Below are 20,631 nucleotides of genomic sequence, written 5' to 3'. Positions count from 1 at the left end.
TACCAGGAGAGCAATACCAATCTCTGCTGCAAGTGGATTTGATTAAGTACCTTTTTTGTTTCTTCTTAAGAACTACTGTAGCTACTCAGAAGTAAGTGGGGAAGAGTGAGGCCTTGTCCCCATCACACTGAACCACACCAACCTTTGCCTCAGACCTTGGTCAGAAGAGACAACTAGAGTTAAGAACATCCCTAATGATAGAATATACACCTTCAGCACACACAAAGATTATTCCAACATATGCAAAAGCATTGAAGGACTCATTCTTATCATCAAGGGACAGTGTTGACAGGCGAGATGCTACCTTTATCTTTTGATTCACAGGACTGAAGTTGGCTAAGCCCAGCAGTAATATTGTGCCTTCATCCACTGTGAGTTACTTATCTAAAGGGAGCATTCCACAATATATCCGTGATGAGCTTGCCCTGAAAATATTGAAGCAGTAATAGTGAGCCTTAAGTAACTGGATGTGGAGGATAATTATTTGTGAGGGAAGATAATTATTTGGTAAGTGTAGCATGACTTCTGTTTTACAAGACAATAACAAGCAGGCTATCATCAGCATACAGTAATTAAGAGACTGGTGTTACCCACAATCAGCATTCACACAAAGTAATGTTGAGAGCGCTGAAAGGTTTTAATAGGTTTTAGTAACTGGTTGGTGGCACTTGCCATGTAGGTTGGCAAAACAGCAGTACTGTGGTTAAGAAAAAGAAAGCTCTAAATGATTTTACAGGTCTTTCCTTCTTCCCTCAACCCTCATCTCACCTTCCTCATGAGAAACTTCATTCATTTCCAGCATCTCCAAGGACTGAGAAACACCAAGCTGCACTGGGAGAACACTGGGAGTAGAAGAGCATCCTCACAGGTACCACCAGCATTTCCTAGAGATACTTGACCACAGGCCACTCAAAGTTGATGAAGCACATACTTCAGCTTTTTCTATTATTATTTTTAATTATTCCTGTGTTTTAACACCAAAACACAAACCACAAAAACAAACAACAAAAAACCCCAAACAACAAAACCACAAAACAAAACAGGAACTATTTTGTGAGCTGACTGGTCAGGTACACTTACAACTTCTTTGTCCCTTGCAGGAAAACCCCAGGTACAAGACGGGTCCTCTGTACCAATAGTTGTTTATAGGTGCCCAGCAAGGTTGGGATTTCATTCCAGTTTGCTATAAGAACAACATACTAGATTTTAATAAAGTCCCTGTCACTCGAAGTGTAGGGAAACATGACCTTAAAATGGTACTAGCCATTTATCTGAAAGACAATAATAAAGGAAAAAATACAATGTCACGAGATCACTTATCTCAGTGTAAACCGCTCAGTTTTAGGGATACTTTGTTCCTCTCTCAGTTGCTGAAACATTGTGTAGTTCTCCTGGGAAGGACAGATGAGGAGAAGCACAAATAACAAAGTATACAAGCGGGGTTTTAACCCTTAAAAACCTCAAAGACTTATTTCATTTTTATGAACTATTGTCAAAGTATCAGTGTTCTCTTACAGTAACTTCAGGCCGAAATATGGACACAATCTAGGATACTACAGATACTGCAGCGTTACTTGTCTCCTGTGAAGGAAAATTGACTGAAATGTGTGTATATAAATCTACCGTACCCTGAACACATTCAGACCCAGATGCTTTTGGAGTAAAAACCAGTAATGTGAGAGCCTTTAGATATTTTTCTGAAAGCTACACTAGAGCTTCCAATTATGTTCAAGTGATGCATTTTAATAGCTACCTTCTTCAGTGGAGTAAAAGTTTCCATTTGTGCTAACTTTGATGTGATAATAGGAAGGAAAAGTGTATGTTTGCACTCTTCATTACTGTGTTACCAACCCAAGAAAGTCTGGTGGAATACAGGCTTTAATCACAACAGAGATCAAGAGCAAACAAACATTCATTTCAGAAAAGCCATAATTAGGGAGAAGAAAGGAAAGAGAGCCATCACCATCAAAAACACCTTCACAACACAGCATTAGGTCACTGGCCAACAAACAACTGACTTTTAGTAGTAGTATAAATGTGTATAGCGAATAAATAAAAGCCAGTTGAAGAGTTTACTGCAGATTGTGCAGAACAAGTGGGTGATCTGGGAAGATTTTCCTTTTTTTAATATGTAAACGTATAATTCGAGAAGGACTCTCTTCAGATGCCTCCTTCAAACCCATTCTTCTCCCATGTGGACAACCAGCTTTTTTACTCCTGCTTCTGCTATTGTCAGGAAAAGTTTTGTTTCAAACCTCCTTCACATTCCACCTGCAGGCTGACACAAAAAAGGGTCATTTTTGTTCCTTCCTCCCAGCCAGATCCCTGCAAGCCTAATTCTGCAATCCTGTGGCCATAAGGAAAGGAGGTTCAGCTGCTGATTAAGTGTAAAACTTCTCTTTTGGGCACAGGTTCAACAGAAAACAAACAACTCAGTTTACCCTGCAGCCACACAGCGACTGGCACTGCTGAGAGGGAAGCAGCAGGAACGGAGCTGGTTTGGGGAACCCAGACCCCATCTTTGGCAGCAGTTCACAGTTGCACCATCTGTGAGAAAACACAAACCCAGACTCCAGGCTCTTCTCCAACACCGGCTGCTCCACCAAGCTCCTTTGTCAGCCTCATGTGTCCATCACACCAGACAGAAGCTGTCTGTCCTCGTTTCTCAAGCCGACACTGGTCAGCCTGCTCCAGAGCACCTGTTGCTCAGGGGCTCATCGTGACACCACCCTTGCTTGCACAACTTGACAACCGAGCATCTTTCCACCTTAACATGACCTACATAAATACACTAGTTACTTTTAATCCTTCCATACCAGTTAATTTGGATTAATCCCATTTGAATAACTACTGAGAAGTGACAGTTACAATTAAAATATTTACAAGTACATGAATATGCACAATCAACTGTGATTCTCTTTCCTTCCCACTGCAGATATCATGTCTCAAATTGACACATCGCTTGCTCTTGTTCAGAACTGCGCTGGCTTTACAAGGTCTGAGACCCCAGGTGCTCAGCAAGTACTAACAGAACAGGCACAAAACCGCATACGAACCATAGGATCAGGGGTTGAGAAGATGTAGACATTCAAAGGGAGCATGAGTTAGGGATTTATTAGATGTGACTTGACAGCCCATCTCCATCCTCAGCAGTTCGGCACAGTAGAATTCCAACCTGTGCAATCATCTCCAGATGCTCCTGCAATATGAAAGCTACAAAATGTTTCTAGATTTTGCAGAGAACGGTTGACTCTGGATGAAGATTAAAAAGAATTGCAAGTGTTTTCCTCCCGGTGAAGTGCTGGGCCATCCCGGCTGGAGGGAGTTCCATACTGGCTCATGAAGATGGATGCAAGATGCAAGTTGGGGTTAGATGGCGTGTCTGGGGCAGGAGACTCACTGTTTTATTTATGTGTGTTACCTCAGAAGAGATAACATGGCCCTGAGCTGCCAGCTTCACCTGCGTTTGCTTTGAGACTAGATAAACTATGAAGTTGGGAACAAGATTACAGAGCAAACCAACCCCAAATCAAAGTTTCTTTTATCTTTCCCAGCCCACCTGCAATTGTTTTTTGGTAGTTTTCTAGCAGCCAGAGCTGGAGGGACAGAGTTCAGAGAAATGCTTGCCCAGGAACTAATAATGTAGTCTGATTCTGGGTCAGAAACCAGCTGGCAACAGAGAGAATCTGTTCTTGGTAAACCCATTGCTCACTTTTCCTTCAGGACAGCTCTGCGCACACAGTCTCCTTGGGCCCCTCCTCTGTTCAACAGAGCAATCACTTCTCATATTTATGCCTTAAACTGATTCACATTGCTGTGCAAGAGATGCAATGGTACTGCCAAAAAGGATTGAATGGAAAATTATAAGATGTTAAAGCAGATTGGAGATATCAGAGGAAATATTCACCATTCATAACTGTGTGAAGTCAGTGTCTCTAGCATGCTATCAACTGTCTCCTCTCTTTTTAGACACAGCTCTGGGATTACACAGACAAGAGGCTGACTACAAATACTATGTCCAAACCACATCTCATCACAGCTCCCCGGCCACAGACTCCTCTTTTGGAAGCGTCAGGAATTCTCTAGCATCACAGAAGTGAAACTTGATGCTTCTTATGCAAGTCACACTAATACTTTAAAAAAAAAAAATCTCACTGAAACAGCAGATTTGAGACTGCTCAGGAATGTTGTAGAATGAGAGTCTCAGCGTACAAAAGCAAGGCAGGGTCTGCAAAAGGACACGTCTAATAAAGGATATTACCTTGCCCTCAAACATGTGCTGAATGTATTTAGTGCATTCACAGAGTCTCTCAAGCAGAGGACTCGGGGCTGCAACGGGAGCTCTGTTTCTGTCTGGACAGATATTTGACTTAAATCAGGCTGGTGGGCAGAGGGCTCCTCCTCCAGGGTCAGGTTACAGGGCTGGAGACAAAAGCTTTTTCATGCATATGTGCACACACACAAGGCTCAGGCAAATTGACAAGGGGAGTGAGGTAACTTATTGTGCATGTGTTGAAATTTGTTTATGTTCCAGTGCAAAAGTGCTGGTTTGGGGAGTAGGGGCATTTGTTTAAGTGCTCTGTGTGGTTTTCATGGAGCTGAATTCAAGCCCACAGCTGGTGGATTTTTGGTTAAGAGCAGCCTGGGTGTTCAGAGCACAACACCAGCGCAAACAGTTGGAGCTCACAGCTGTCCTGGTCCAGAGACCGCAGTGCAGATCCTGCCCACAACAGGTGGACATAGGGAGTCGCTATTAATGAGGGGAAAAAAAAGACCACAACAAAAAAATCACACACTAACCTGTATTGGACCATGCAAGGTTAGACTGGTTTAAAGCTCAGGAATTGAGCCTGGCAGTAGGACCACTCAGAGGAGATGGATTTTGGATATTTGGCTAAAGTGTTTTTTAAAAAACCCTGCTGCCAAGTTGTTTTTCTTAAACACAAACCAAAAAAATCACAGAAACAAAAACCACCAAACCCAACCAAACAACATCCCCGTCAATCAAAACAAACCAACCTCCCCACAAGACTCAAAACCAAACAAACAAAAGAAAGGAAATAAAACCCCACACTAATCCCCCATCAAAAAGGCAACAAGTAAACAAAAAAGGCCCAAACCAACAACAATCCCCCCAAAAAACCCAAAGAAAAAAACTAAAAACTCCTCCCCAAAAAACCCCAAAATCCAAAACTAACAAAACCAAACCAAGCCATCCATTAAAAAAAAGCCCAAACAACAAAACCCAAATCCATCCCTCTGTCCTAGTTTGCCACTTCCCCAGCAGCTGAAGGGATTAAACAATTTAAATTCTGTTACTAGCAGTTTACAGCAAGATGGTTGGCTTTGCATTACTAGGGTGGCAAAACCACAGCAAGCAGGTCAAATGATACCAGTCGGTATTTGTGAGACCCCATCTGGATATCGGGCTCAGCTTTGGGCCTCCCAGTACATGAAATATCAACAAATGGAGCATGTTCAGCTGAGGGCAAAGAAGATGATTCTGGGGCTGGATCATGGGGTGAATGAGGAGAGTCTGATGGCTTTCAGCCTGGGGAAGAGAAGGCAAAAAGGGATCTAAATGCTGCTTACAACTAAATAAAAATAGGGTAGAGAAAAAACAGACAGAACCTTGTTGGGTACGTACAGCAGGATGGAGAGAAACATGCACAAGCTGCAGCAAGGAAAATTACAATTAGAAGGAAAATATTTTCTGCCACAATGCATGTGGTTGAACTCCGGAGATGGGACACAGAGAGGTAAGAAAATCTCTATCCTTGGAGGTTTTTGAACCTTATACTGGTCAATGCTAAGAGCAACCTGACCTAAAGGTGAAGCTGGCCTTGCTCTGAGCAGGTGTTGGACTGGAGACCTCCCAGAAGTCCCTCCTGGTTAAAGTTTTCCAATATTCTGTGAAAAAAGCCTTAAGACAGTAACTTTTTGAATTGCTCTACCTACATCACAAGACCACATCTATGTGCAGAGCTGGCATCATCTTGCTTGTGAGTCTCCAGACGAAGGTTTAATGCATAGATATTTTACCTGTATAAACTCCTTTCCCAGTTTTATCGCAATTTCTCTGGGCCTCTCCACACAGACCAGCCTCACAAAGGAATGCACGACCATCCCAGAAACCAAGCCAGTGTGTTTCATCACCTCAGCAAATCGCTGAAGTCTTCAATTATGCTGTGCTTTACAAGTGTGGTAATTAGGAGCTACAGTTTGATCTTTGAGACAATACTACAGCATGTTTCTATAAAAACATTTCTTTTTAAAAGTTCATTAAAATGTTCTGCCATGCAGAACACACAATGATTAGTGAAACCAGCCATTACAAAAAAAACCAAGCTCATCAACATTGACCTTGCTTTGATTTGAGTCACCTAATAAAGAATCCTAGAATCATTTTGGTTAGAAGAGACCCTCAAGACGATGGAGTTGAAGCAATAACCCAGCACTGTCACTACCCCATGTCCCTGAGAACCTCATCTACATGCCTTTTAAACCCTTCCAGGGATGGTGACTCCAGCACTGCCCTGGGCAGCCTGTTCCAATGCCCCACAGCCCTTTGGGGAAGAAATTGTTCCCCACATCCAACCTCAACCTCCCCTGGCGCAACTTGAGGCCGTTTCCTCTGCTCCTGGCGCTTGTTCCTGGGGAGCAGAGCCCGACCGCGCCTGGCTCCAAGCTCCTTTCAGGCAGTTCAGAGATCAGAAGGTCTCCCTTCAGCTCCTGTTCTCCAGCTGAACCCCCCAGCTCCCTCAGCCGCTCCCATCACACTTGTGCTCCAGCCCCTCACCAGCTCCATTCCCTTCTCTCCACTCGCTCCAGCACCTCGAGGCCTTTCTTGGCATGAGGGGCCCAGAACTGCCCCCAGGATTGGCGGTTTGGCCTCCCCAGGTCCCAGCACAGGTTCGGTCACTGCCCTGGGCCTGCTGGCCACACCAGTGCTGGTCCCAGCCAGGATGCTGGTGGCCTCTTGGCCACCTGGGCACACGCTGGCTCATGTTCAGCCACTGTCATCAACACCCCCAGGTCCTTTTTCAGCCATTCTGCCCCAGTCTGCAGCGTCCATGGGGTTGCTGTGACCCAAGTTCAGGACCCGCACTTGGCCTTGGTGACCCTCAGACAATTGGCCTCAGCCTATCGCTTCAGATCCCTCTGTGGAGCCTCCTGCCCTCAGCAGATCAACACTCCCACTCAGCTTGATGTCATCTGCAAACTTAGAGGGTGCTCTCGACCCCTTCATCCAGATCATCAATGAAGAGATTAAATAGAACTGACTGCACTATTGAGCCCTGGGGAACAAAACTCATGACTGGCAACATCCACTTCAGCCTGTGGGGCATTTCATCAGGTTTTAAAACAAGGTATTTCCCAGTCACCTTCTTTTCAACCCATTCTGATGGCAAAATGAGGCTGGTGGAAGAGCAGGAGCATCTCTCACCACACTCCAACTAAAGCACCTGCCAGGCTGGGATGCAAAAGGCTGCAGTCCCCCATTAGATGTAAAAGGGGGTGATCATCTGCTCAAATACAGCACATCTGGAGGTAGAAACTGGGCTGAGGTAACTAGAGCCACATTGGTCAGAACTGGGTTGTTTCTACATCACCTGCAAAAGTTACTTCCTAACCTTGAGGGCAACATAAAACACATGTCTCTGCTGACCAGTCTGGGTTTGTCGGCAGGAGATGGGTCACTCAGGGGTCAGCTGCTGATAGGGCACAACCCGCTCGTAAACACAGCCAGGTATCATTATTGGGGTCAACACAGATAAGCTGATCTCAGGTCAATGTAAGAAGTCATAATTCCTTCCACTGGGTGGTCCTGGGAAAGCCTCCCAAATTCAGCATATCAAAGTCACAGTAGTAGATGGTGTGCAGAGTGATTTAAACATCAGAGTAAAAGCCAGGGATGATAGTGGAGCTGAGGCCGGTCTCCCCCTGCTCAGGAGAAATAGCTGATCCTGTGTTATGGTTTGCAGGAGTCCTGGAGGTCTGGCCAGTCCAAGGGATGCAAAAGACACCCCACCCTCCAATTATTCCCATAATGAAGAGCAACAAGGATCCTCTGCTCCCTCTCCCAAACTCACATGGTCAGGCAGACACCCCCACAAGAGACCAGGAAAGTCTTCGCACAAAAACCCAGAGGTAGTTTAGCCCAAAAACCCAGAGGTAGTTTAGCCCAAAAACCCAGAGGTGGAGATAGGAACAGTTTAACCCCCTTTATGTGGCAGGAAAGCCAGTTATGACTTGAGGAACATCCCCTCTCTACTCTTCATGTGTAAAATGGGACATTGGACCCCTTGCCTAATTACAGAATACTCGGGGATCCCCTAAGTTTGCAAACATGTACATTCACCTTATAAGACAGGAGGGAAAGCCTGCTAAGGTGGGTGGGGGGTGTCCTCCATTAGAGGGCAGAGAGGGAGATATCAGCTACAATCTGGAGCAGGGATGGAGAGAATCGTCCATTTAATGAAGTAGGAGGGCAAAGAGTCCCCTAGAGCTTGCAGGAGAGGAATTCCCTTCGTGAGACAGAAAGGGGATGCCATAAAGCCGGACAGAAGGACTTTGTAAGATAGGAGGGTGAGGGGTCCCCCCAGCCCTTCACAAGACAGGAAAGTTTAAAGTCCATGTCAGGCTAAATAGAACCCCCCCACATTGTAAGACAGGAGAACGGTGGGGCTTCCCCCTCGCGGGACGGGCATGACCCAGGGGAGGCCACAGGGCTTCAGCCCCTGACGGGGGAACGGGGAGGGATCGCGGCTCCTACCGGCTGCAGGAGGCGGCCGCACCGGGAGTGTTGTCGGCCGGGGGCGAGCGGCTGGCGCGGGCCCCGGCACTGGCTCTACTTCGTGTCCGTCGAGGGGGGTTCTGGCCCACGGGCTCTGCCTCCATAGTGACACGTCGCGCCGGGGAAGGCGGGGACCGGACCAGGCCGCGCCGCTTCCGCTGGGCCGAAAATGGCGGCAGCGGAGACAGCAGCGGCGAACCGGCGGTTTGAAAATGGCGGCTGTAGCGGCGCGGACCAATCAGCGCGGAGGGTGGAGCGCGTTGCTGGGAGACGCGGGGCGGGGCAAACGAGGGGGCGGGGCGGAGAGAAGAGGGGCGGTGGAGGGAAGGGTTGTCGCCCCCAGAGAGCGCAGCGCCCTCTGGTGTTCCTGGGAGTTGGGAGGACCTCGGCTGGGGGGAAACTGAGGCACAGAGCCGATGTGCCCGCCAGTCACCGACCCTCTCCGTCCCGGCCATAGAATCATAGAATGGCTTTGGTTGGAAGAAAACCGTAAGAGTATCGAGTCCAACCATAACCCAACCCTGGCACTGCCCCATGTCCCTGAGAACCTCATCTACATGCCTTTTAAACCCCTCCAGGGATGGTGACTCCAGCACTGCCCTGGGCAGCCTGTTCCAATGCCCCACAGCCCTTTGGGGAAGAAATTGTTCCCCACATCCAACCTCAACCTCCCCTGGCGCAACTTGAGGCCGTTTCCTCTGCTCCTGGCGCTTGTTCCTGGGGAGCAGAGCCCGACCCCCCTGGCTCCAAGCTCCTTTCAGGCAGTTCAGAGATCAGAAGGTCTCCCCTCAGCTCCTGTTCTCCAGCTGAACCCCCCAGGTCCCTCAGCCGCTCCCATCACACTTGTGCTCCAGCCCCTCACCAACTCCATTCCCTTCTCCCAACTCGCTTCAGCAGAATTTCTTATTTTCCCTGGATTTAGATCAAAGAACACAACAAGGAGCTGGAGGTGAAACAACTGCCCCCCCTCCAAAAGAAAAACCCACACCTCAAGAAATCAGCTCAAATGTCGAAAATTTACCTCAGACACCCCCCTCAAAACACACACAAGTGATTTAAATGCAGGCTGTTGTCCCTCATCCCCGAATCATTTGCACGAAAACACGGTGTGAACCATTCGCAGCTTCAATCCTAAAAGAGCTGGAGAAAAGCAAATGCCTTGGCCAGACAGACATTGGCGAGCAAACCCCAGAAACTGCCTTGAAAAGTGATCAGCAGCCCCCACGGTTCCTCCAGCCCCACTTTGGGTTCCAGTGGTGCTTTGGGCAAGATGTTGTGTGAAAGTTTCGGTGTGATTGGGGGGGTTATCACCTGGAAACACGTCCCACTTGGCTGAGATTTTTCCTTTCCTCCATTTCAGCCCTTTGTGGAAAGTGACTGTCATGGAGGGGATGGGGTGGCAGGCTCAACCGTTCCTATAAGAGAGGGTGGCTTATCATTGCTTATAAATTGGAAATATCTCCTCTGGAGTGCAAATCTGCTCTTAGACCAGACAGTTTTGGCAGAAAAATCTCCCTTTAACGATGCTGGCGCTCCAGGTAGCTACTCTGGAATGGGCTTTTACAGTTTATCATCTTCATTTTGGTTGCAGGTTGATCTCCATTTCTGTGTAGCAGTTGGACGAAATGCTTTGAAATCCATTAAAAAGCCCACATATGCGCAAGGCATTTCACTGACTTGGCTGTATTTTAGTAGTGAATCAGAAATGGATTCTTCAGAGATACTAAAAAAACAAGTCTACCTTTTGAAGTGGAACCTGCAGCTCGATTCAGAAAAGTAGATGCCCCCTCTTTAAGCGGAACAGAGCAGCCTGCCAAAAGGTTTAACATAACAGTATGCAAGACAAAGATTTGAAGGTTTTAGAAAGAAGTTGTGCTTCTATTTTGAAATATACCATTGGAATAGGAGAAAGATTAACACACCCGATACACCAGGCTTACTCTCAGCAGAGTGTGCCAGAGGAGTCAGACTCAGCACTCGTATTATGCCAAAGCTAAGAGAATTAATTTTGCTTATTCTATTCCAGAGCAGACTTAACATGACAAGACCGTGGAGTTTCTATTTTTGTCCAGACCTAAACAATTAAACGAGTTGTATTGCCTCACTTGGTAATTTCATTTGTATTGGTTTACAGTTACTGATAGACATTCACACACTTCATCTCTACCAGCCAAAATCTTTCACCTCGTTCCAATCCATCTCCACAGCTGCCTCCTACCCCAGAGACCCCCCCAGTTGGACCCTGGTTTCTACAGCAGCCACCCACAAACTGTGTCCTCCTGGTTTTGAAAACCTTCAGACCTTTCAAGCCCTCCTGGTTTTCGCATTCTGCAGTGGCCACATCCCCGAGCGCTTACCCCATCACAGCACAGCAGGCAGTGAGCCATGGACTTATCAAATGAGTTTTCCGTCTAGTTCCCCATCTTTAGATCTATTTGCAGAGCTGCAGCTTGGATCTGAACGACCGGGAACCCTTGTAGGATCCACCAGCCAGCAGGCAGTAGAAGGGGGTTCTGAGGGGCTGCTACAGAGGTGTATTCAGTCCAAATGTTGATTTTTGAAGGCCACACTTCATCTGGAGTCCATCACAATTGGATGGAGCTGTGGCCAGACTGGGGAGGGAAACATACCCTAAAATCTGAATTCCAGAAGAGACAGATGAGCCTTGCTATTGACTTCTGTCCCAACCACCTGTTTTTGCCTTTCAATTACACGTTCAAGACAAAGTCTCCATCCATCTTCAAGCAGCATAAGCTTGACAGAGTTGGGACCACCTCTGCTCTGCACCTGTCGTGCTTTAGCTGCTATTTTGGAAACCTCATCAACCACTGTCCAAACCCAGCATTACCTCTCCAAGGGTGTCTCAGTCACATATTATTGGTAACATCTCCCTTCCCATGAGAGAACAACAGTGAACACCAATCTGAATTTCAACCATAGAGGAACCTGTTCACTGGAGACTGTAGCAAAAGTGGGGTCAGGTGGCAGCAGAAAGAGAGGAACAGAGCAGGGAGAAGCTGACTGAAAATCAGAACAACTGTTAACTCTGTCTAGAAGAGTCTCAAGTCTTTATATGAGATGAATTTAAATTACAGAGGCTCACCTACTACTTTCCTTGAACTCACATCCATCACTCACAGTAGTCATAGGATCTGTTGAGCAAGAAAACAAAAGGGAACCTCAAAGCATGGGCCACAGCTCAGAAGAAAGAAGAGCCTGTCTTTGTGGGCCACAGGATTCCTGGTGCAAACATTTAGGAAAGCTGAGAAACCGGTCCAGCTTAGGGACACTTTTCATGTCTCTTCTACTCCTCTTGATGAGATTTCCACCGATTTTTGATGCCTCTCCAGCGACTGTTGGCTCTGGAGCTGGATGGATACTCTGGACAGGGGCTCCCCCAGATCTTTCTCACTAACGAAGGGCCCAGATGAATTACGAAGGAAAGGTCTTGTGGTTGGGTCCCACGTTCAAGGCAGTGCTGCCCTGTCCATCTGCAGAGATGGAAACGCAGGAACCCTCAGTAGGACCAGGGAAGAAGCAAACCGAGCCATGATGAACAAAACCCATCCCCAGTTTCCATTCCCCACCAAGAGGCAATAGCTACAGCAACAATTTCATCAGAGGAGCCAGAGGCTGCACAAGAAAACCCTTCCTGATGCTAAGGAGATGTTCTTCTCACACATTCCTCCCTGTCTCCAGCACAGCAGTGCCTATCAGACTGGAGACGTCCTGCCCAAGGGGATCTCCAGCTTCTCATCACAAGCAGCTCCGAGGGCAAGAAGAGTACGTGACTCTGCTAATCAGCACATGAGCAAGAGTCTTCAGCCAGACACGCCAGCCTCACCCTGTGTCTTCTTCCCCCGACTTACTCATGAGACTTACCAGCCGCATAACCCTGATAACTGCTGCTTGTGCTGTTTATGTGCTCACCAGAGCTTGGAATTTTAATAAGTGTAAATGGGTTTAGGATGCTATATAAAGATTTTATCTCAAAGTCAGGCATTTAGCTCAACGCCGGTTGGTACGAACAGTCTCTCTTGTGATGGTCAGGACAGAAGCTCTGCCTTGCTTGGGGCCACATCCTGACTTTATGGCCAGATTCTGGGTACTGTATGAGGCTGTTTACACCACTGAAGATGGACATGGGCAGCCCAGAGCCCATTGAAGATAAGTAATGGTGGAAGATTACGCCCAAATGGTGTCCGTGGGATCTCTTGAGTGGTGCACAACTAGAATTACCAACAGATCGGGCACAGTGGTGAGAGTCCCACTGGTGCTATAGCACCCACCTGTTCACAAGCGTTGCCAGGGGTTTGCAAAAGAGTTTTGCTGCATTTTCAGGAGGTCACAATGCTCCATGAGAAATGTTAAGCTTGAGATTTGCTCCATGCTCTGTCTTTGAGGCCAGAAAATATTCAGCTCAAAGGAGGCCTTTGCCCGCTAAGCTTTCTCCTCCAAGCTCTCAGCAAGGAGTAGTAGAGAGTCTATTGACCTAAATGTCTGCCTTGTTAGGACTATTCCCTTTCGGAAAGATTTTTCGGATTAGGCAGGGGATTAGTAACACATGCATTAAGGACTTGTGGTTCTCAAACAAGCAGACTTAATTAGGCGAAGATTAAAGCACGCTTCGTTGACACTGATCTCTTTCAGGATTCAAAGCGTCAAGTTATTCTGTAGAATTTTACACACTTGGCAACGTTGCTCGTTTAAACACTTACACTACTTCGAAAGTAGTAATCTGGAGGATTCAAGGCAGCTTAGACATTTATAGTGCCATAAAACCTTAGGCCATAAATTGCACATGATTAGGGACACGATTAGGGAGTGTGTCACCATCAGTATTTAGAGCTATTAAAAAAAAATCAAACCAACAACAAAAAAAAACAACAAACCCAACCTGTCTTATATTTTCATCTAGAAAACACACCAAAACTGTAGAAAATAAGTGCCGCAAAACTACATGAAAATTATCCTTGCATTCCAGGTAGTCAGCAAGCGTCAAGCTGGATAATGCACGTGGTTCACAGCCATGGTGCCAAGTGATGTGATCAAGTCACAAAAGGTTTCAGAGCTCTTCCACGTGGCTTACGAGATACCCAGGCTGGCCAAACCAACCCTATGGGCCTCAAATCATGCATTTCCCAACTGTTGCACACCACGTAGAATTTATTCCTTTTAGTAAAAAAAGCTAAAAACACATTAGTTTGGATAATCCAAGTCGCTCTGCTCTTCTGATCTCACTCCTCGCACCGAGTACAAACATTATAGTTGGGCCTTGCTTGTGTTTTGTCTTCGCCAGAGAGCCGACCACTGTTAAAAAGCCAGTTTTAATATTGGCGCATCCCCGCGTGTGTTTTTGTAATGCATTCCAGCTTTCTGAAGAAAAGGAAGAAGTGTTTTGCTTTCACATCTTCAAAAGAGTTGTTTACATAGGCTTAATGACGGCATTTATCAGTGCCAGAGATTTAGGACCATTAGAAAAACCCGGTGAACTGCAAGTGATTGGAATTGTCAGTCGACCACGAGCTTTGTGACGATGGGAAAGGCTCTTGCTCCAAACTTCTCAGCACAGCTGGGGAACAGGTCTCTGGCTACATCATCACAACGCCCTTTTGACACTGCTATAGATTCGATTTCAGCAGCTCCAAAACAATTTTATTTCCCATAAGGGAGCAGGAATATGTGCAGGAATGAGAAGATCCCACGCAGCCAAGAACAGCGTGGACAACCAAATGTGTCTACCTGCCTTTTCCATCTCTGTACGCCACATGTTCAAATGCATCCAAATAATTCAAATTAAGGCTCTGTGCTGAAATCCAGTTCTTCTAAAACCCTTGATGCAAAGTTTCAGTTTTCAGCCCCACTAAAGGCAGCCTTGGTAGCTCTGACATTAAAAACAAAGTGGGGTGGTAAGGCTAAGTTCTTAAACTCCTCATGAATTTGGCAAGAGCTTTTCTAATCCCATCTTTGCTCTAGATGTTTCCCATGTACAGCCAGGTGGGAAGGAAAAGTCTCACTGAGAAGGGCGCTTCATAGAGGGTCAGTAATGAGTTGAATCGATGCTGAAATGCAGCACCAGGCAGCTCCATGGTGAGGACTAACAGCAATGTCCCAGTCAACGATGGGGATTCTGGCTCATTCTCTTCTATTAAAACAAAAACTTGCAAGACTGGTAGTAGGGTCAGCTACTAAGAGAGTGGAGAACTGCAAAGATTCTCTGCAGAAGCAGATAAAATCACTTCGGAGAGAAAGACACAACTCGCTTTCTTCGATAAACTTGTGCGCACACACACACTCTCGACTGATGGGATGGTTTTGGCTTTGTGGGCAGGGAAATGCAGGAGAGAGACCAAGAAGAAAACAAGTGGATGTTGGCAAGATGAAAAGAAGCCTCGCAGCAGGAAGCTACTTGGAGTCCTGCTGAATAAATTGAAACTAAAGGTGCCCATGAGCTGACGCTCACGTTGGACAACATTCAACGGAGACAAAGTGATGGCAGGGGGAACGCTTTAGGGGTTATTGAGTACATAGCAAAATCTTGCCGTTCAGAAAGTTCTTGAGCTGAATTAAAATTAGAGGAGAGACTTCAGGGGATATTTTATATTAATTTTCTTGGCCCTTTATACTTCTCCAAGCAGCTACTTGTGGCCTCCATTGGGAGCAGGGCACCAGGAGGCAAACCTTGGCCTGACACCTTACAGCCACCCCGAAACTCATTAAAGAGTATAAACCTATTGTTCTTTAAGTTACTTTAGAAGAAAGCTTAAAGCATTTACCTCATTACTCCTGAGGCAATTAAAGAGAGAAGAGTAGAAATAACCCTTTGCATCCGGCAAATGAATAAAAATATATCCTTGTGCGCTTGTTGTTGCTACGGTTTAACCCCACTGCAAAGAAACCTGTAACCCACAGCTGGTTCTTATCTACTTTAGGGAATGTGGAGGAGAAGCACAGCTGTGCAGACGCAAATAAAGAGGAGGTGCTTCCTCCACACTTGGTTATGGGAATAGCTCTGAGGCAGAACTGGTTGGGGAAATTCTGCTGGAACTGTGCTCTGCTGAAATATGCAGTTCCACTCCAATCGAGGAGAATGGGATGGGTCTGCCAGGGTTTTATTTGGATGGGAAAATGAGGTTGGATTGTCAAAACACCCCATCCTAATAACTTTGAAATGCAGGTTTTCAGTTTTAATTGTTTTTTTGTGTTACAATAGAGAAGGTCAAAAGTTCCTGGTGGTGCCAAACGCTTCTTTTGACAGTGCTGTATTATTAATTTACTTTAATTGTTGTGTGTGTGAGTATATCTGAATGGATCCCCCTGCATCCAAATCACTCTGCTGTCTCACCCTGCAAGGATGTATTTGCAGATGGAGTTTGGCCAAAGCAAAATGTAGACATTGGTGGGAGGGGTAAAAAACCACAGAATCAAAACAAGTGGAGTTGTCCCTTTGCATGCAACGAGCAGAAAGGGTCGGTGTCGAGGCCAGAGAAGGAGCAGCATAAAAACAAACTGTGCACGGACAGAAACACACCCAGTGAAATGCTGGAGATATGCAGGCAAATGCTTGGATAAATCATCTCTAGTTATCAGTAACAGATGCCTGAGCTGAGGTTGGGGCCTCACTGCATGACAGATAAAGGACAAGCACTTCAAAGTCAGCCCTGGCAAACCTAAATTAGGGTAACAGCGGCCTGAGGCCTCCCTACAAGGAGAAGCGGGGGTGTCCGGAGGACTAGTTGTCCCATCAACAAGTGGATGTCACTTGGGAGGTTCCTGATTTGCTCATCAGACATGAAGCTGGAGGCCACACAGCAAAATTTGCAGGGCCACCAAGTGATTGTGTTAGGAAGAGTGTGACCAGTAGGTTGAGGGAGGTTGTTCTTCCCCTTCTACTCTGACCTACTGAGGCTTCATCTGGAGTTCTGGGTCCAGTTCTGGGCTCCCCAGTTTAAGAAGGACAAGGAGGAAAGGCCAGTGCTGGGATACAAAGATGCTGAGGGGTCTGAAGGACCTTTCTGATGAGGAGAGACTGAGAGAGCTGGGGCTGTTCAGCTGGAGAAGAGAAGCTGAGAGGGGGTCTCATCAATGGTTATAAATATCTCCAGGGTGGGTGTCAGAGGATGGACCAGACTCTGTTCAGTGGTGCCCAGCGACAGGATGAGGGGCAACGGGCACAGACTGAAGCACAGGAGGGTCCATCTGAACATGAGGAGAAACTTCTTTCCTTTGAGGTGCCAGAGCCTGGCCCAGGCTGCCCAGAGAGGCTGTGGAGTCTCCTTCTCTGCAGACATTCAAACCCGCCTGGACACCTTCCTGTGTGATCTGCTCTGGTGACCCTGCGTTAGCAGGTGCGTTGGACTGGGTGATCTCCAGAGGTCCCTTCAATCCCAGCCATCCTGTGATTGTGGTTGTTTGATGGCCTCCAGAGCTCCTGAAGGTCACGATGACCTTGTGAGATGTACGCTCGCTGTCACTGAGCTTTGGGAACCCCTGGCACAGGGCAAGTTCCTCCCCTGTCAGAGGGGATAGTGGTGTTAACTGGGATGAGCCCAGGTTTTCCCAGGTCACTGGGGAGTTCCCATTAATGGTATTAGTGGCTTTATACCTCTGGAGGAAAATGGAGGCAGATGGAGACCTGCTAGGGAATGGGATCTCGCAATTCAGGCTAAAGTGGAGAATGAAGATCTCCAGGATTGTTATTCTGGATATTTGGCCAGTGCTGAATTTGCTTGAAAATACAACAACTGCCTTTGGGGGGACGAGGGGGTGGAAAGTTGGCAATTTTCACTCCCCAGAAAAGGTGCTGGGGAAATTCACATGTGAAACGGGGAGCAAATCTCACTAGGTGAACAATTAAACGTGGGAGCAAATTATTCCTGAAATTGTGGATTTTGGAATGACATGAATCACTGTTCTTTTTGTTTGTTTGGTTGGGTTGTTTTTCTTCAGCTAACAAACCAGAAATACTGAAAAAGCTCCACATTTGGCTCGGCCTGAAGCAAAGTGAGATTCCCCTCCCCGCCACTTCTTCTTGTTTCAGCAATACCAACAATTAATAATGCATTAAATATTTTATCTTCTCAGGGCCAATATCTTTTGATTCCATGGAGGCACCTCTACCCAAAACAGCAGATAGGGCTGAAAGTTGGATGTTTAATTCCCATTTTTTAAAGTAACACAGCAAACAGCAGTATTGTCTCTGTTCTACACCAACCTGGTGAGTCAAGTGCTTGCCCAGAGCGTGGCCACAGATCCATCCACCTCGGGACACTCATCCAGGACACCACCCACATCCTCATGAGTAAGGGTTTGCTCCGTAGAGGCGAAGAGCAGCTGGTGCCAGAGCACATGGTGGGGGAGCAAGAGGCAGCAGCTGTGCGGTCTGGCTATAAAAAGGTTGGGAGCTGCCGGAATGGGTCTTCTTGGGGGCTGCTCTCTGTCCTTCTTGTTGATGCCATTCTAAATATGTCTTGGAGATCGCAGACAGGTTGGTTGTGTCACCACCAGACTATGACTGTGATAATTCTCTGTTTTGCTTTTCATTTCCCGAGAAAGATAGAAATTAAACCCCAAAATATTTTGATTTGGGGTTTACCAGAAGTAAGTAATTTAGTGAAAAAATTATTCGTGCTCTAAACTACCTGCATTGCTCGTTTTTCTTCTTTCTCATTGAAGAACAGATACCTCTTGGAAAGAGAAGGTCTTGTTTGACCGGCAGGCTTAGTGTACACATTTTGGGAGGCTCTTGGTTTAGGCCAAAAATGAATAACTTCTTTATACTCAAAGGCCACTTTTATTCCCAGCAGAAGTTTGGAGGTCACGATGCTGACAGCAGCGTTTGCATGATGCTCTATCTAACAAAAGAACCCTACCTGACCCAATTATGGCTGAATTCCTCTGCTTCCCAAACCTGTGTGCCCAACCTGCTTGGCTTGAATTCCCTAAATCCATGGCATAGCCCCAAGCAGGAACAGGGTAACGCTCCCGTATGTCCTCAGATGCAGAGGCTGGGCTGAACATGCCAGTGGAGAACTCTTCCATGGACGTTTTCCTCTTGCAGGTCAGCTCATGCATTTGTCCATCAAGGCTGCAGTCTTGTCCCCATGCCTCAGCAAAGGGAAATCAAGCTTCTCTAAAGAAATTTACACTTTGGCTGAGGATGTTTTTACAATCAGGTTGGCACATACAGATCCTTGGCGAGAGGGTTAATTTTGCCTCATAATACGTTAAGGTCAATTTAGGGGAGGACTTGCACAGTTGAGTTTTCAATGCATTCAAATATGAGAATTCTCCCATCTTTACATTCCTGTTCCAATGTCTGATCACCTTCATAGAATCATAGAATCACAGAATCGTAGATTCACAAAATGGTTTGGGTTGAAGGGACCTTCCCAGCTCCCCCAGTCCCCCCCTGCCATGAGCAGGGACATCTTCACCAGCTCAGGTTGCTCAGAGCCCTGTCCAGCCTGGCCTGGGATGTCTCCAGGGATGGGGCATCTGTCACGTCTCTGGGCAACCTGGGCCAGGCTCTCACCACCCTCAGGGCCAACAATTTCTTCCCCATGTCTGGCCTGAATCTCCCCTCTTTCAGTTTAAAACCATCACCCCTTGTCCTGTCACAACAGGCCCTGCTCAAAAGTCTGTCCCCATCTTTCTTCTTGGCCCCTTCTAAGCCCGAAAAGGCCACAACCAGGTCTCCCTGGAGCTTCTGTTCTCCAGCTGAACAGCCCAACTCTCTCAGCCTGTCCCCAGCAGCGCTGTTCCAGCCTCGGGTCATTCCTGTGGCTCCTCTGGCCCCTCTCCAGCAGGTCCATGTGTGTCCTGTGCTGAGGACCCAGAGCTGGACCAGCACTGCAGGGGGGGTCTCAGCAGAGCGGGGTAGCTCCATGGTGAGTTGAAATGTCTCCTCAGGGATGAACAAACCCACTGGCCCTGTCTGCTTGTCTCCTGTGCTCCAAATCTGACCAGCTCAGTGGTCTCCACTGGACTTGCTCCAGTATACCCATGTCCGTTTTATACTGGAACCAGTAAGCAAAGAGGGTCTCACAAATATTGAATGGAGGAAAAACTCTCTGTCCTTGACTACCTGGCTGTGCTTGTGCTGATGGTGTCGGTGACCTGATTGTCCCCCATGACCACAGATCTGTCAACCTGTTGCAACTCTGCTGAACCAAATAAGCTTTGGGAACTTTTGAACAGGGGAATTAAGAGGTAAATTAGGCGATTAGTAAACTAGTTACCACTAACTATGCTTGATTAGTAACCACACAGGCACTACTGGGACTTAAAGGCAGATCCAGAGCAGGATGGGGCCAAAACTGGCTCAGAATCCCCATATGGCTCTTGGCAAGGGGGTGAAATAAACTCTTAATGAGCAGCTGATAAGGCAATCGCAGGGTCTGAACCTGCACCTGAGTGTCCCAGAGGTGCAAAAGTCAGCAGATCCCCACAGAGGTCATCGCACATGGAGAAAAACAGACAAAAATTGCAGGGTTGTGTCTAAAAATAGTCAAGATACAGCATATCAGTTCCGATACCCCGAATAATGATAAGGGGGAGACTATTTCTGTTGGATAAAGTGAAACATATGGGGTGTGCAAACTTCCCCAGAGTTTCATTCTTTTCTTGCTAAACCCAAACCTTGACATTATTGTATTTCCCCAGCTGATGCTAATTGAAAAAAAGAAAGAGAAATAAACACACATCGCGCTGCACCCAAGGCTGTTTAATCACCGAAACCACACCAGCCAGGCACTAATAGATCATTTTATCCCTTGCTGTTCCTAGGGATGCGAAGGAAAAGGAGCTCTGCTCCTTTAAGCTAGCAGAAAGCT

General features: G+C 46.8%; 1 protein-coding gene across 1 annotated transcript in view; it reads right to left on the bottom strand.

Moving 5' to 3' along the window:
* NET1 (neuroepithelial cell transforming 1) overlaps window positions 1-8,984 on the bottom strand; it is a 54,850-nt gene extending 45,866 nt beyond the window's left edge. The window contains exon 1 of the mRNA XM_065842246.2: window positions 8,777-8,984. Coding sequence (XP_065698318.1) covers window positions 8,777-8,901 — 125 coding nt within the window. The 5' untranslated portion in view covers window positions 8,902-8,984. The remainder of the gene's footprint in view (window positions 1-8,776) is intronic.
* Window positions 8,985-20,631: the final 11,647 nt, after the last annotated feature.

This window comes from Patagioenas fasciata, chromosome 1 (genome assembly GCF_037038585.1).
Source record: "Patagioenas fasciata isolate bPatFas1 chromosome 1, bPatFas1.hap1, whole genome shotgun sequence".
NCBI lineage: Eukaryota > Metazoa > Chordata > Aves > Columbiformes > Columbidae > Patagioenas > Patagioenas fasciata.
The sequence above is the reverse complement of the archived record's forward strand: the minus strand, read 5'-3'. Positions and strand labels throughout refer to the sequence as shown.